General features: G+C 52.5%; 1 protein-coding gene across 7 annotated transcripts; it reads right to left on the bottom strand.

Annotated features, from left to right (window-relative positions):
* Nucleotides 1-1,063: 1,063 nt before the first annotated feature.
* On the bottom strand, nt 1,064-15,965 carry LOC125152749 (F-box/LRR-repeat protein 2-like). 7 transcript variants are annotated; one of them, XM_047835075.1, is made up of 8 exons: nt 15,886-15,965; nt 13,825-14,252; nt 12,643-12,744; nt 3,840-4,832; nt 2,497-2,712; nt 2,218-2,415; nt 1,801-2,018; nt 1,064-1,711 (listed from the first exon to the last, which is right to left on the bottom strand). In XM_047835075.1, exons 3-8 carry the CDS (start codon nt 12,742-12,744, stop codon nt 1,543-1,545), a joined length of 1,896 nt encoding a protein of 631 aa, XP_047691031.1. In that variant the 5' UTR covers nt 13,825-14,252; nt 15,886-15,965; the 3' UTR covers nt 1,064-1,542. The 7 variants fall into 7 exon arrangements, with proteins under 7 accessions (XP_047691031.1, XP_047691032.1, XP_047691033.1 ...); XM_047835076.1 differs by having other exon boundaries at nt 14,123-14,252; XM_047835077.1 differs by having other exon boundaries at nt 14,196-14,252.
* Nucleotides 15,966-15,967: the final 2 nt, after the last annotated feature.

Genomic DNA, 15,967 nt, shown 5'->3' with positions numbered 1-15,967 from the left:
TGCTCCTCTGGTCCTCAATACCCCAAGTCTTTCTCAAACATGAAGTTGATCTGATTATACACTCACATGCACACTACCCCCAACCTGTATTTTTCAGTGCCTCCCTGTTGTCCATGGGATGATGGTCACAGTTTCCCAACTGAGCAGAGTTGAGCTAAGATGGGCTGCAGACACGTGGTTTATGCCATCTAATAAAAGGCCTGTGGCTTGCAGAGTTCTCTGTGCTTGATCCAAGCTGGCATCCTCCCTGCATCCTGTGAGACCCGCCCTTTCCTCCCCAGTGCCAGCTCTGGCCTGCACTGTGCATTTCCCTGGTCCTTTCTGATTGCCCTCTTCCTTCCCTTCTGCTCGCTTTTCACTGCCTTGAGTCTTTCCTTGATCTCCCAGGGTATGTTCATTGCTCCCCTGGGCTCCCAGTTCCAGGTGCTTCTCTATTTATGCATGCCCTGCACACTGGACTGTCCCTGTCTGTTGGCTAATTTGCCTCCCCCAGTGACCGGGGCGCTGGGAAAGCTTTGGCACCTCTGAATCCCCACATAAAGTACAGTGCTGCAGGCACTCAGGCAGCCATGCTAGCTGTTCCTAGAACTGATGGATAGATGGGCAAAGTGTGGGTGGACACATGAAGGGCCAAGTGGCTTCTCAGAGCTGCTGTTGAGAAGTCACTGGCACTGTTTAGGAGGTTGGACTAGATGCCCTCTAATGACCCTTCCAAGCCAGAGATCCTGTCCTCTCTCTTTTTTTCTTTCTGAAGACCACTGCATCCTTAATCATTGTGCTCCTCGGGTCTGTCTGGGATGTGCCTTTCCTGCAAGACATGCTTGGAGGCTCATGCTGGGAGAGGCCTCCAGGCTTCTAGTCTCCAACCATGTTGGGGAAGAAGTTAGGACTTGCTGGTGGTGCCTGTGGTGCTTTAGGTCAGGTGTAAGGAAGAAATTGTCTATGTGCCTCTGGTGTTTTGTCCACGTTGTCCCTGGGCTAGGCTGGGCTGCTTCAACTGAGGTAGGGAGGGGAGGGAGCCCTTTAGCTTGAGAACTTCAGACAAGGAGGTAAGATCTGGAATTTTTAATCTTGTTTGAGTTTACGACAAAGTCTGTGGCTTGGCTGCTAAAACTCCGTGCTGGTAAGGGCTGGGAGAGCTCCTTATAGGGAACAAGGTGAGGCACAGGCCTTAGGTGTGAGAAGTGGGCAGGGCAAGCGGCACAAGGTCGGCTCCTCCCCAACATCAGAGGCATCCCACCTGTGGGCCTGGCCTCCGGACCTAGGTCTGGTCAGGAGAGCAGGAGCTGGCATTTCTATGGGCCTGTGGCAGCAGCCTATAGCTGGAAGAGGCGCTTGCTGGGCTGTAGGGCAGACTGGAGCAGGAAGCCCCTTGTGCTGCCCCGGATTAGTTCTATCCCCAGTCCTAGAAAAGGAGTTTGTAGCTTGGGGTATGCGGCAGAGGAGGGTAGGAGGCATTCGGTCAAACTCCAGGTCAAGAGGCCAGGGCTGGGGACTCAGGGCAATGGAGGCTGAGCCAAAGGGTTGGTTACTGACCTGCCCCTAGAGCGTCAAGGTCAGGTCAGCCCCTCCCACGAAGCGGGACTGGATGCAGGCCACCTGGGGCAGTTGGGCTTGGAAGTGCCTGATGGCAGCCATGCTGATACCAGGGCACATGGACACATCTAACATCCGGAGCTGCTTGCACGCCTGCCCAATGGTATCCAGAGTTCTGTGGGGAGGCCTCCAGTGAGTGCCTGACCTGGCATGGGGACCCAGCCCAGCCCCTGTACTGATTTGTGGCATCATCAGACAACTCACTGCTCTGTGAGCTGACTGCAGCTGGATAGGTTGAGGTGCCGCAGCCTCGGCCAGGAGCTGGCTGCCTGGGCCCAGCCCTCATCACTGAGGAGGCTGCAGTGACTCAGCACCAAGTGCTCCAGGCTGGGGCAGCCCTTGGCCACAGCCACCAAACCCTTGTCTGTGAGTGCTGGCAACAGGCTCAGTGACAGTTGCCTCAGCTGGGGGAACCGGAGCACCTGCAAGGATGGGGTGAGGAGTGGGAGGGTATGATAGGGCACTGGAGCCCAGGGCTCTTCCAGGTTCCCCCACCCCCAGCCAGAGGTAGCAGAAGCCAAAGAGAATGGAACTTCTTCCAAGCAAAGAGTGGGTTGACCTGGGCCTGGGTCTAGTGCCAGGATCATCAGCCTATCCACACCTCCAGTCCCAATCCCACACCTTGGCCAAACTGGCATCAGTTAGCTTGCTGCAGGCTGTGAGGTCCAACTCCTGCAAGGCCCGCAGCATGAGCAGGGAAGGGCCCTGTGGCTGGGGAGGCTCCTTGGGGCCTGAGGCCTGATGCTCCAACTCTTGATGTAGCTGTGGGAAGAGGCTCCTGCTTCTCAGGTTCCTCCTGAGTTTGGCCCTCAAATGGTCCTAGAGAGACATTCAGGAGGGGCGGGGGGTGGGGGTGGGTAGCTGAATCCAGGGACCGCCCCCGCCTTCCATGACCTGCACCTGGGGCTCCTGTGTAGGCTCTTCACTTGGTTCCCCCAGCCCCAGAAGTCCCCAGTCTTGGAGCTCCTTGCACCAGGCCAGGCGCAGGACTGAGAGGTGGGTTAGGTAGGCACAGATGGCCTGCAGGGTCCTGTTGGTGAGGGCCACACAGGAAGATAAGTCTAGCACCCTGAGGCTTGGGCTCAGCACTGAGATCAGGGAGAGCACTGAGGCATCCTAGGAGGGAAGTGGAGAAGGGAGAGAGCAATGAGCAGGTGACTTCTGCAAGGGTCCCTATGCAGGTTCTACTCAAGATTCCAGCCCCACAGGCAACAGAGAGCTACCAGTGGGTCCATAGAGGGAAGCAACAATGTCCCTGTGTTGGTGAAAGGTAGGGACACCAGGAGTTTGCTGGAGGACAAAGGCCTAGATTGTCTGGGGCAGGAAGGATGCAGGTGGAAGTTTCTAAAGTATCTGCCCTGCCTGTACTCCAGGCCCCTCCTGAAGGTGTGGGCTGAGGGAGCCCTCTGACCACAGCTTATTGGACCCTCATTGGACATCTGACCCTAGCTGAGCCAGTCAGGTATGCTCCCTCTAGAATGTGAAGCAGAACTCTGAGGTCACTGTGGGGGTAGGGCTGCCACCTGCCAGAAGCAGGAGCTAATGGCAGAGTAGAGGAAGCTGGTTTGTAAAGAGATGCAGAGATACGTGGGAGAGCTGATAAAGAGACACATGGCGGTAACAGGAAGACAGAGTGGGGCAGGGCAAGAGAAGCACTTGTGGGGGAAAGGAGACGGTGTTCAGGTTGGAATGCCCTGGGTACATTGACAGTTTGAAGGAATGATCCACTAAAGAGGGAGAGACTGATATTGCCAAGTTAGGGATGCCACCCAGAGGGACAGGGCTGAGTCCTAATGAACTGGCTGCAGCCAAGAAATGACCCTGTGACACATCATATTACCTCTGTCAGGCCCTGCCTGAGCAACCTCCCTGTGTAACCTCGGTGCCCATTCCCTACAGACCCCTTCTTTCATCTTTCCTGCCTCCAGAACGAACACCTGCACTCAGTACCCCTACCCAGACTGCCCGGGTCACCGAGCACTTTGCATACGAGGTGTGTGCCACCTTGTGGGCTGGGCCAGCCTGGTGTCCTGGACCTCCCTCCATGCAGGCACACGGTAGGGGCTGAGCAGGGGAGTGCTGGCAGCAGCACTGTCTGTCCAGGCTCCTTTCCCCTTGTGTCCTAAGTTCTGTTCTCACTACTGTTCCTTGGACATAAACATTGGGGAGTTCCTCCCTGCTGCCACATGTGCAACGCCCCCAGCCACAGCCCTGGAGAGGAAGGAAGGAGATGGTGTGCTCACCTTGAGTGAGGCGCAGTAGGCCAGGCTGAGGGAGGCCCGTGGGGCTGGAGCTCTGTGCCCTGAACCCAGGGCCTGAGCCAGGCCCCACCCACTCACCAGGCAGCACTCTGCCAGGTCCAAGCTCTGCAGCTCCTGCAGGCCCCCCAGGGCCATACATCCTGCGTCTGTCAGCCGCTGCAGCTTCCTCAGGTTGAGGCGCTGCAGGTGCCCCAGGCCCCGGCTTATGGCCACGAGTGCCCCGTCAGCCAGTCCTGAGCAGCCGCCGAGGTCCAGGGAGATCAGGCCCGATTGCAGGCGGCAAAGGGCAGCCACAGCCTCTGTGGAGAGGTCCTGGCAGCCATGCAGGCTCAGTTCCTGCAGCTGCAGCCCGGCCACCTGACCCAGGGCCTGCAGGGCCTCAGGGAGCAAGCCAGTGCCACTCAGGTCCAGGGCATGCAGCCTACCAGCCCTTTCCTTCACGAACCACAGCAGGTTGTGGAAGGAGAGTTGGGAGGGGGAGGAGTCTTGGGGGCCAAGGGAGCCCCAGACTGGGCCTAATTCAAAGGTGAGGTGACAGTAGGCCAAGGAGAGGCGCTCCAAGCTGGGGGCACAGCTGCTGAGCCGGTTGAAGCTGAGGTCGGTCAGGTCCCACAGGCCAGCCAAGTTGAGCTCACAGAGGCCACTCAACACCTGCTGGACCCGCTGTGCTGTCTCGGGCTGAGCTAGTAGCATGCCCGATGTAAAGAGGCTGTTGCAGCCACTGAGGTCAAGGATACGCAGGGCTGGGCAGCCTAGGATCAGGGCCACAAAGGCGGCCTCCGAGGGGCTGCCCCCACTGAGGCACAAGCTCTGCAGATGCGGGCCCACGGGGTAGGCAACACACTCCAGCACCTCATGCGAAGCTGGTGAGTCATCCAGGTTGGTCAGGCTGATGCAGGTGATGCCCCTGAGGCCCAGGCTCTTGATGGCCGGGAGGGAGGCAGAGGACACAGGGATGTTGTACTGCACATTGGTCTAAGGGGCAGCAATAGGACTGGGGTTAGCCCTCTGGCTTCAGAGAGGGTTGGCCATCAGGTCTCTGAAGCCAGAGATCAGGGAAGGACCCTGTCACAATGGAGACCGCTGTGCTGTGCGGTGTCATGTGTGGTCGAAGGGGACAAGTCACTCTGGGGCTCAAAGGGGATGACTTGAGGGGAGGGCAGGAAGGTTAGTGATGGATGGGACTGGATGCCTACAGAGGGGTGGGGCATTGGCATGCTGGGGACAGGGGGCTGGGGGTGGCCTAGAGGAGAGCCAGTGAAGCCCCCAGGAGGCAGAAGGACAAAGTATGATAGATCCCAAACTTTGGGCCTTTCAGAAGGTGGCCCTGAGACCCACAGACTCAGGTCCTACTCCAGAGAGTCAGAGCTCAGCATTAGCTAAGCAACCAGCCTCCTTCGCTTTCTCGAGCATATAAATAGCCCTCAGAACAGCCGAAGGCAGTAAGAAGCAAAGCAATTGTCACCACCACGCCCTGGGTGGCCCAGGTGCCAGAAGTCTAGGGCAGGCAGTGAGGCCTTGGTCCCCTGGTGGCTTCAGTATCTTAGCCACAAAAATGGGTTTTGTGTGTCAGCAAAAATGTGTGCATACATGTGTGCATATGTGTGTGCGCACCAACATGCGTGGGTCCTGCAGGTTCCAGAGTTCAAGATGTGCTTGAGATCCCTGGGGTTCATCTCTGGAGTGTCCATCTTCTTTGTCCAGGTAAGGAAGGAGAAATCTCCTATTTCTGTGGTCAGAAGCTAAGAGAATGAATCTTGTGGTGCCAAGAAAGTGGGGCTGGCCCTGCTGTGGAGGAACAGGGGAGAGTGGAGAGTCCATGGCTGGTGTGGGGTGGAGCTCAGAGGCGAGCTCAGGGTTAAGTCAGGAGAACAGGCTGGCTTGCGTAGACACTTGGGGAGTCCCAGTTTTCACAGAAACTTCCCTGATTTTGTGCCAAAGGGAAGTTGGGACAGGTCTGTGAGGAACAGGTATGGGGAGGTTTTTTCTACCTTTGATGGAAGCCCAGGGTGCAGGCAAGCAGTACTCAAAAGCTCTTGCTTTAATCCATCAACATGATCCCAATGCAGGAAAGCAAGCTCTCTAAAAAACCTGTCCTGTAAGTTACTGCAAGAACAAGCGATGTTCCCCACTTCTACCCCACAGAACATCATCAAAAGGAAGTCAGAAAGGTAGAAATGACACATAATACACACTCCTACAAGACACTTATTACAGGATTCTCCCAGGAAGACACATGAAACTCATTCCCGGGTACAGAAACTAGGCTGGCTTCTGTCACAGAGAGAAACAGATACCTATGGCTGTCATCATGGGAAGGAGTGTGTGGTGAGAAATGGGGGCCTGGGGCACCTGGCTGGCTCAATCGGCAGAGCACGTGACTCTGGATCTCAGGGTCATGAGTTCAAGCCCCACTTTGGGCATGGAGCCTAAAAGGAAGGGAAGGGAAGAAATGGGGGCCGGCTCCTGACTACTTCCATGGGAATCAGGGGTCAAACCGGGCTCCCTGTCCAGATCCCATTCCAGGAAGGTAGGGATTGTGGGCCAGAGGATCACTTCCCACAGCCCCCTCTCGTGGACACTGGGAGACAATGGAGTAGTAGGAACCCCAAGGGCCTGCGTTTTTCTCTAAGATTTAAGGAGAGTGGGAAGATCCCACTGGGTGGGGAAGGTGATACAAAATGATGAAAAGAGCAGGGAGAAAAGGTTCTAGAAGAGAATGGTAAAGCAGACCTCCAGCCATTTGAAAGCCTTCTGATGATGAAGAGTATGCTGTGGCTGCCAAGCGCAGAGCAGGGCTGGCTGCCGAGGCAGTACTACCTCCACCTTCACATCTTGTGCCCCAACCCTCCCACCCCCAGGGGCCTGCCGTAGTCCTTGTTTCTCTTGCTTCCTGAGCCTTGGCAGCCAGGAATGTTCTCATGTTCTTCCCTCTCCCACAACCTCCCTATGAACAGGCAGATGAACAGCTGAGGCGGGGCAATGGTAGTCAGCCTAGAGTCCAAGTCCAGGGTTGGTTGGTGGCAATAAAACCCATCAAATAAAGGCACAGGACCTGATGTAAAGCAGGTCTTAGCAGCTACTGGGAGGGGTGTGTGTGTGTGTGTGTGTGTGTGTGTGTGTGTGTTGAGATTTAAGACCGCCTCCTTGCTCCCCACTGTTTTTCTTGGTGGTGTGGGGGCAGCCTCTAAGCCATCACCCAGGTGGTCTGCCTTAGACTCAAAGTGCAGGTGCCCAGGAGCAGCCTTTTAGTGATATTTTTCATTTGTGGGGAGCAGAGCAGCAGACAGAAGAAGCAGGCTCCTGGATTCTGGTCTTTAGTCCCAATGTAGGAAGGTACCCTTCCTAGGCCCTAGGAAGATGCTTCTAGAGGTCCAAAGGAGGACTGCAAGCATATCTGCTCTAGTTCCAGCTGCCTCATCCACAAAGGAGCCAACTAAGCCCCATGTCCTTTTTTCACAATGCTGGCATCTTAACAGTCAATGCCAAGTCATTTGGAAAATGCCCTAAATCTGCTAAAAGGGGCACATATCCCTTGACTGTGAGAGGCCAAGACTTCATTGTACCTAATGAAGCCCTGAGCTGAAACTGCAGGCTTGTGGGCAAGATTGGAAACCCATCTGATAGAGAAATGGCTCTCCCATCTGCTGGCATAGGGATCCCAAACGGCATGCTGTTCTCCAGAAGAAAGTGTATGCTCTGGCACCCAGGGGCTTTGGTCTATAGAGAGGAGCTAGACCTTGGGGGTCATTTCCAGAGGCTCCTGGGGGCCTTTATAAACACCCCAAGCAAGAGAAGGCAGTGGAGGGCAGAAGCTGAGCTGTCCTGAGTTCTTCACAGAGACCAACCCAGTGGCAGGCAACCAGGCTCTCACCGGAATGGGCAGATCCTGTGTTGAGGGGAGGGCAGGGGGGCACTGCCTTTGTCTACCTTCTTATTTGAGAAAAACTGGGATTAAGTGGGGGTAGGTCAGGGAGAATAACAAGTCATCAATCCAGCATCCTAGCTTGGCCTGGTGAGGCATGAACGAACCCCAGTCATGCTTTGGTGAACCAGTATCTTTGGTAGCACATACTAGCAGGGGGCGCTGCTTCCTTATCAACCTGCCCACAAATGAGCCCTGGAAGATGGTTCCTGACAATGAATTCTGAAAATTGCTCTCTGGGACATGGTTGTGGTGGGATGTCAGCAGAACCCTAGATGCCATGTACCTGTGGCCTGGCCTTCCAGTGCTCCCAGCCCGGGTGGGGCTGAGTTTTGCAGAGCCACCAAATAGGTCTTTGTCAGCATCCCATCTAGGCCTCACAGTTAGCTGGAGGAGCCCCAGTGCTGAGATGGTGGATTCTACGATCTCAAACTCTGCCCTGGCCTCTTTCTCCTCACTCCCTTATCCTATTCTAATCTATTCCTTCCTGACTGCCCACTTTTCTTCTCCTGCCCTCTCCTTATTTGCTGGACTCAAAGAACCTCTGCCCTGATTACTTCTCCTTGGGGTCCTGTGGCCCTGCCTGCCATGCTGCCGTGCCCATTCTTCTTGCCCCCAGCCCTGCCAGGGACTATGAGACTGCTGCCTCCTCTGGGTCTATGCTGGGAGTACAGAATTCTGCCTGTGGAAGCCACAGTCTCCCCTCTTGCCTCCTCCACTGCCACCTCCTCCCCACCTTCTGGCTCTCTTCTCATCCCTCTCAAGGTTTCTCTCCATGCCCACCATTCTCTCCAGCCCCTGACACAAGTGCACCACCCTCCCCTCACTCCAACCTTCCCAGAGATGACCTGTTGTGTTTCAGAGAGAAGCCAAAGCCATCAGGTGGGAAGGCCCTCCCTTTGCCCTGTTCATATTCACCAGTTGTCAGGACCCATCCTAATCTCCTTCCCTCTCTTGCTCCTAATCCCCTTCTCTGGGCCTACTGGGCCTGCCCCACCTTCTTCCATAGTAACCCGCAGTCCACTGCTCCTTCCTCAGTTTACAAATGCCCCAGAGTCACAAAAAAGGCCTCCCTTGATCCTGCCTCCCTCTCCTCATTACTCTTGCTTCTCCCCTTTCCTCTGACGTCAGGTCTCTTGGAAGCATGTGGGCACACCTATACCTGAGCTAGCCGCCTTTTTACCCCTTGCCTCACCCACTTACCCCTCCCATCCAGCAAGGTCATCAACACCTGGGGGCTCCTCTCAGACCTCCTACAAGTATCCTTTCTTCCATGCCACCTGCTGTGGATGGCCAGTTTCCTCCATGCTATGTCCCACTGGGGGCTCTGTGGCTCTGCCTGCCTGGCTCTCCTCCTACTGTCTAGCCTGTTTCCCATCAGCCTCTTTTGGGGTCACCAAAGAAGAGAGAGAGTTCCTCATGGTATGTTCCACCCCACCACACACACACACACACACACACACACACGTACGTGCACACACTCTCTGCTGTCCTCCCTGTGCGCCCTGGCAGACTGCACTTCATCCCAGTCCAACGACTTTATCTGCGGACCCTGGGAATTAGCTACCCGATGGAACTTGCCAGATACACAGGTGTAACATGACCACGTCTGAATTCACTGTCTTATCCCCCAATGATGCCCCTTTTTCTTAACTCTTAGTGCCCTCTACCAAGTCACCCAAGTCAGAGGTCTGGGAGCCATTCTAGACCCTTCTCTCACACTCCACATTCATGGTGACCAAAGTCCCTTCCATCTTATCTCTCTGACACACTGTACCATGCATGTCCCTCTGCTTCTGCCTCATAGCTTGTGCCCTAGATCAGGTTCCTGTATTGTCTCTCAGAAATACATTACAGCAGTTGTCCCCTTTTGAAGGTCTTGGCTTTCAGTCTTTCTGGCTCCATTCTAGTCTTGGTACTGTCACCAGGTGATCCTTATAAAAGGCAAATTGACCATGCTCTTCAGACCCCTTGAAGGTTCTCTACTCCATGCGACGGAGGCTGAGCTTCTCTGCCAGCACTGGAGCCCTGCCTACTTCTTTGCGCCCAGCTTTCCCACACCTGCCCCCGCTCCCCCTCCCTCCCGCCCCCAGCCCTGGCTCTGGGAATGGCACTTCTTATTGGTGCCTCATGGTGCCATGCCTCCACTTGGCTGCTTTTTCTGTTTGGTTGTAGTGATGAGTGTGAGGGTTGTCTCACCTCTCACCTACTCCTATTTGTCTATTTGGCAAATATTTATTCCCCTCTCTAGCCTCATCCCAGGCACGCCCTTCTCCATGAAGTCTTTTCTGAATCTTCTCTGATCCCCTGTGTCCCACACAAGACTCCAAATGCAGCACTACTACTACCTACCCACTCCTTTGGCTTGTGCTTACTACCAACTCACAAGTGCTGTGCCTCCCCCAGCCCTGCAGCCCCAGGGCCCAGCACAGGGCTAGGCACAGACAGGCAGCATCAGTATCTGAGTGAGTGAGGGCTCTCTGAGCAGCTCTGGTAATTCTCCCACTTCCTTCTGCCCTGGAAGATTCCAAGCCTTTGTGCTGAGGCCCCTGCCTCTACCTCTCTTTTTACTTCCCTATGACAATGTGGCCCCCAGATTCACCCAGCAAAGAGGCCACTAGCTTCAGAGGAGCTTCCTCAGCAAATTGCTCCACACTGCCACTTCCTGAGAAGCGACACCCTCCGCACCCTATCGAAGACCAGGCCTGTATCACCTCAGGTGGCATCCACCATTTCTCACCTCTCTTCTTCATTCATTCACATTCGCCCCTCCTTTATTACTCTCCGCAGCATAAGAACACATTTGAGACTTCTCCCAATGAAAATCCTTTTGTCAAGTCCCCTCAACCTCTCATCATTGCCCCATTTATTTCCTTCCTTTCGTGGGGAAATTTCTTGCAAAGGAGGTCAACTGTCTACACTGTCCTTCTTAACCGACTGAGCCACTCAGGCGCCCCTTCTACACTGTCCTTCTTATCTCATTCATTCCTCCACACACCTGGCTTTTCCTCCAGATGCCAAGTGTTGCTGAAGTCACTGGGGACCTCTCTGGACATTGGACATCACAGACACTATCTGCTCTTTATTTTCTGGACTCTTCATGGGATATGACACTGTTAGTCATCCACTCAACACTGTAAATGCTCTCCACTTATGACTTCTGCCCCCTCTTCTCACTGGAATCTCCTCTATGCCTCACTGGTGCCTCCTCCATACCATGCCCTTAGACTGGTGTACTCCCCCTGGGGATTCTGTGGCCTGCTCTTCCTATGGATCGTCATGTGCTCCCTGGGGCAAGTTACTTAGATCCATGTTTCAACCTCTACCCATTCTGTAATGATACCCAACTCTGTATTTATTACTGAGACACTTCTCTTGAACTCCTCATTCAGAAATTCAACAACCAACTGCATCTCACCATCTAGATGTCTCATACTTCAATTTTCCACAAGTCCAACTATCTTTACACACTAACTAAGCTCAATGATACAGGACAGATTACATGACAACAGACCCTATGTGTATACACACATTTAATGTGTGACAGAGGAGAAGTCCAAACCAGAAAGGAAGGGGAAGATTATATATAAATGGTATGGGGGCTATTTGAAAACTAATTAGTTTAGTTTCTTATCTGACAGCATAAATCAAAATAAATTTCGCCAATTAAAAAATTACTATAAAAATTGAAACCATAAAATAGAAGAAAAAATTGTGTTGTGAACTTAAAACCTCTCTAAAAAATAGAGTCTAATAAAAAAAAAAAAGGAGAGAAATATGAGGTACATCAAATCACTGAGGAGGCAAGGGGTCTCCAAATTTAAAAAGCAAGAAAACAAAAGATGTTCAGGATCCACAACATAGAAATTTAACCTCTGTATCTCATAAATAAGCACATACCTACAAATCAAATTCAAAGGCAAATATGTTAGGAATATATTTCAATGAATATGTAAAAGATTAATCTCTTTAATATATAAAAGGTTCATACAAATGGATAAGGAAAATACTACGATGCTAATGATTAAATGGATAAAGAACGTGAATAAACAAGAGAAGGAAATAGAAATGGTCAGCTAATGAGAAAACTGTTCAACCTCAGGAATATTCAAAGAAGTCAAAATTAAAACAAACAAGGAGCTTTCACTGCTTGCCTTTCAAACTGTCACAGATGTCTGCACGCACTTCTGAGCTGGGCTGTCTCCCCACACCCCGACTCACCCTCTCCAGTCCACTCTGCACTGCAGAGATCTAAGACACATCACACCTTGTCACTCCCCTGCCTTAACATTCCTTTAAAGGCTCCGTGATGGTAATCAGGATGGAACCCCAGCAATAGTGCCAGTTTGCAGCCTGACCTCTCTTTAGCTTCATCTCCCACCACTTCTATCTAAGTTCTAGTCACATGGAACTTGTGTGGTCATATCCAGAACTGTTTCACACCTTGGCGCCTTCACCTGTGCTGTTACCAGTATGGAAGACCAACCTTCACCCTTATCCTATTCCATGAGGAAACTTTCCCTGATGCTGCTGCTCTCCTTTGGATGCCCTTCTTCCTGTTCTTGTTGCACCATTCATTCCAATGTCATAGCACCCAACACACGACATCACGATCACTAACGTACTTGTCTTTCTCCTTCACTGGACTATGAGCTCCTCTGGGCAGGGGACTATGTCTTATTCATCTGTAAAGTCCCAGCACTGTACCCAGAGCCAAGTATGTATGAATGTAACATATGTGTGAACAAGTGTGCATGGATAGATGGATGGATGGATGGATGGATGATGTATGAGCAGGGCCACAAGCAAACTAAAGTGACAGACAACTGAGAATGGGCCAGATGAGGGTGGCCACCTTACCTCCCGAAGAGCATTCTGGGCTGCACAGTACCAAGCCCGACTCACGAGGGAGGCCTCTTTCTGATCTGACAGAGGCAGGAAGCTCAGAATATATGTGAGCATCTGAGGGAAAAAGACAGGACATTGGAAACTGTAAGAACTGGGGGCCTTTGGAACCTTCTCCACCTGGTAGAATAGTAGGTCTGAGGGGACTGGAATACTGGCTTCTAGTTCATCTTTAATCCTAAGCTTCATGAGATCTTCACTTCCCCCCTCCAGCCTCTAAGGATCTTTCCTGTGAACAAACCATTCCTGAGCTCCGCCTGGATGCAGGTTTGTACTGATTGATAAAAAGCAAACTTCCCACTCAGTTTGGTAAAAAGAGCCTGGGCACTGGGACTAGATAAACCTAGTTCAATTGCTTATCTATCACCTGACCTCTCTGAGTCTTGTTTTTCTAATCTGTAAAATGGCAAATGTAGTGAGATCTAAATGGGTTATGGTGAGCATCAAGTAACGTAGTAAAGGGTCTGGCATAGGACCTCAGACACAGCAAGTCAGGTCTCCTCCTCTGATCTTCAGAAGCCACACCCCATCCACCTGCCATCACGGGTCAGGCTCTGGGTCTTCCCTCTTTCCCCATCTTCTCCACTGCCAACCCGCTTTCTCAGCTGGCTGTTAAGCTATGATCCCAGCAGGACCCAGCCCAGGTGCTCAGGCCGTCACTCCACACATGCTCTGTGAGGCTGGAGGCCCTATAAGGGACCGGGAATGGAGTCGCCTGTGAGGCCAGGAATGATCTAATATTAACTATTCTTTTCTTCTGGAATCTTCTCTCCTGGACCATTGTGACACTGTGTTTTCCAGGGCTCCACTCACCACTCCAATTGCCCTGTTTCCGGATTCTTCTGTGGCACCCAGGGTTCAGACCTGGGTCTTTCAATCTGAGGTTTATTTCCGAGGATAATAAATTTGTTTGCATGGCTTCAACAGTTACCTCTACAGGAATAACCAACAATTCAATATCCCCCTATTGTCTCATCATTCATGTGCTGGTCCAGTGTTGCCAATTGTCCACAGGATCCTTCATCTAAATGTTTTACTATCACCTTTATCTCAACCAAAATTCATATTCTCAGTCTGAAGCATCCCTTATTCCCAACTTTCCAGTATCTGAACTTCAATGCCAACAGTGCATCTCACCTGAAGATCTTGATACTTTGAACTCTTCGTGCTCTTCTGTCCCTTGCTGTCAGATACAGGTGTACAGCACAAGCTTTAAGCCAGGCTAACTTAGACTCATTCAAATCCCCACTCTACTGCTTCTGAGCTCTGTGACTTATGTGGCCTCAGGCGAGGTAATTGACCTCTCTCAGCTTCAGTTTCCATACCATATACATATATACAGGTATATATACATATATTTAATAGATATAATGTGCTTGACAACTAGTAGATGTTCCATAAATGGTTGCTGGATTGCTGCTACTAATATTTTTACCACTGAAACTTTAGAACCTCAGCAGCCCAGATCTTCATTACCCCAGACGTGGGGCGCTTCTACAATCTCCCACCTGCCTCCAGGCTCATCCTTGCTAGTCATTCTGCACACTGCAACAAGGTTAACTTTCCTAAAAAAAAAACAGCATTCAGTCTTAGGATATCCCTGATGAAAACCTGCAGGGTACCCTAATGCCCTGAGGACAAAATCTCCACTCTTGGGTCAGCACTGCCAGGCCCTATGCCTGACCAGATCCGGATCCCTGATTCCAGAGCTTCCCCAGTTCAGTCTCCCCACTGTCCTATAAACATAGCATGCCTATTACTTTTTGCCTATGTGGGTCTTTCCTGGAATGCCCTTCCTTAACCTTGACCTCACCAGTGCATTCTAATTTCTTCTTCCTTTCTTTGATTCCTAGCACCAGAAGGTACTCAGCCAATACTTACTGGATTGAACTAAAGATGGACAGTCCTATATCTCTATTTTCACCAAAGCCCTCTACCTCTATTTTCACCAAAGGTTTGCTAAGGGAAGGGATGGGGAGATAAAGCAGATCACTTTACCTGAGAGAAGTACTGGGGACTGGGGAGAACAGCCTTCTAGGCCAGGAAGGCTAGGCATGGGGAAGAGAACACTGATGAGATTGGGACTGACTAAGCCCCCAATCCCAGGGGAAGGCAGGGAAGCCTATCTGAGCCAAGTTAAGACAGTGGCCATCCTGTCTTCTGGGGCTCAGCAACCAACCCAAAAAGCAAAGGGAGAGGGCAGTACACCTGTCCTCTCTGAGGGGAGGGAGCATGATTCTTTGAACTGAGAAGGGGGTAGCTTTTCTAGAGGGAAGAAGAGGCAGTGATAAGGATGAAGAGGCCATCCCATGAACCCCATCCTAAGGGGCTACTAGAGATAAAACTAGTCATTCCTAGGATCTATGGAGATGGAACAAACATCCTCTGGAGCCCAGGAGATAAAGGATGCCATGGCAGGGGAGTCAGCGGAGTGGGAGCTGTCTTATTCTTGCTAAGGAGAAGGACCACCGTTCCAGGGCCAATGAGTAAAGGGTGACTTGCCTCTCACGGACAGCAGGAGGGGGCTGCCAACTCTCAAGGCAAAAGGGATGGAGAGACCATCCCAAGAGACCGCTGGCAGCAAAACCTGTTCTCTGTCTCTGGCCAATGGCGACAGAGTGCTCTTGCTCCAGGCTAAGGAAAAGGCGCAAACATCCCATGGGGTGAAGGAGGTAGGGGCAGCCATCACTAGGGGCCTAGGGAGTGAGGAGCAGGCCTGTCTTCGGTGAAGTAATTCAGCGACTGTGCCTGGAATTGATTGAAGGGGGCAGTCTGCTTCCCACCGCCAGGGGGAGGGGCAAAGGGAATGAAGTGATCACCCCAAAGAGGCCAACGAGGATACGGCCGGTTACCCTTCGGGGACGATTGTATGAAACGGACATCTTCCAGAACTGAGGGGGAAGGGGCGGCCATCTCTAGAGAGGTGGGTAGGCTGAGACCCTGTCCTGGTTGAGGTGACGAGGCAACCAAATCGTGGGGCCGATGGGGGTGGAAAGAATGGTTCCCCCAAGCTAAGGTGATAGGGTGGCCCAAAGGCGGGGCCGTTACCCATAGCCAGCAGATCCTGGGATCTCCCCGGCGGGTCGTTTCAGCCAGGCGGGCAGAGCCGGGCGAGCTGTCTGACAGCCCCTCCCCACAGCCCGGGACCCCGAGGGCGGAGCCTGTCCCAAGCTAAGCCTGAGGGCGGACTCCTCTCACCTCCTGGGGCAGCGACTCCGCCATCGCATCCCAGCCGCCACCGCCCCCGTGCAAGCCTTTCTGGGAAATGTAGTCTTACCGA

This window comes from Prionailurus viverrinus, chromosome E2, assembly GCF_022837055.1.
Source record: "Prionailurus viverrinus isolate Anna chromosome E2, UM_Priviv_1.0, whole genome shotgun sequence".
Lineage (NCBI taxonomy): Eukaryota > Metazoa > Chordata > Mammalia > Carnivora > Felidae > Prionailurus > Prionailurus viverrinus.
The sequence above is the reverse complement of the archived record's forward strand: the minus strand, read 5'-3'. Positions and strand labels throughout refer to the sequence as shown.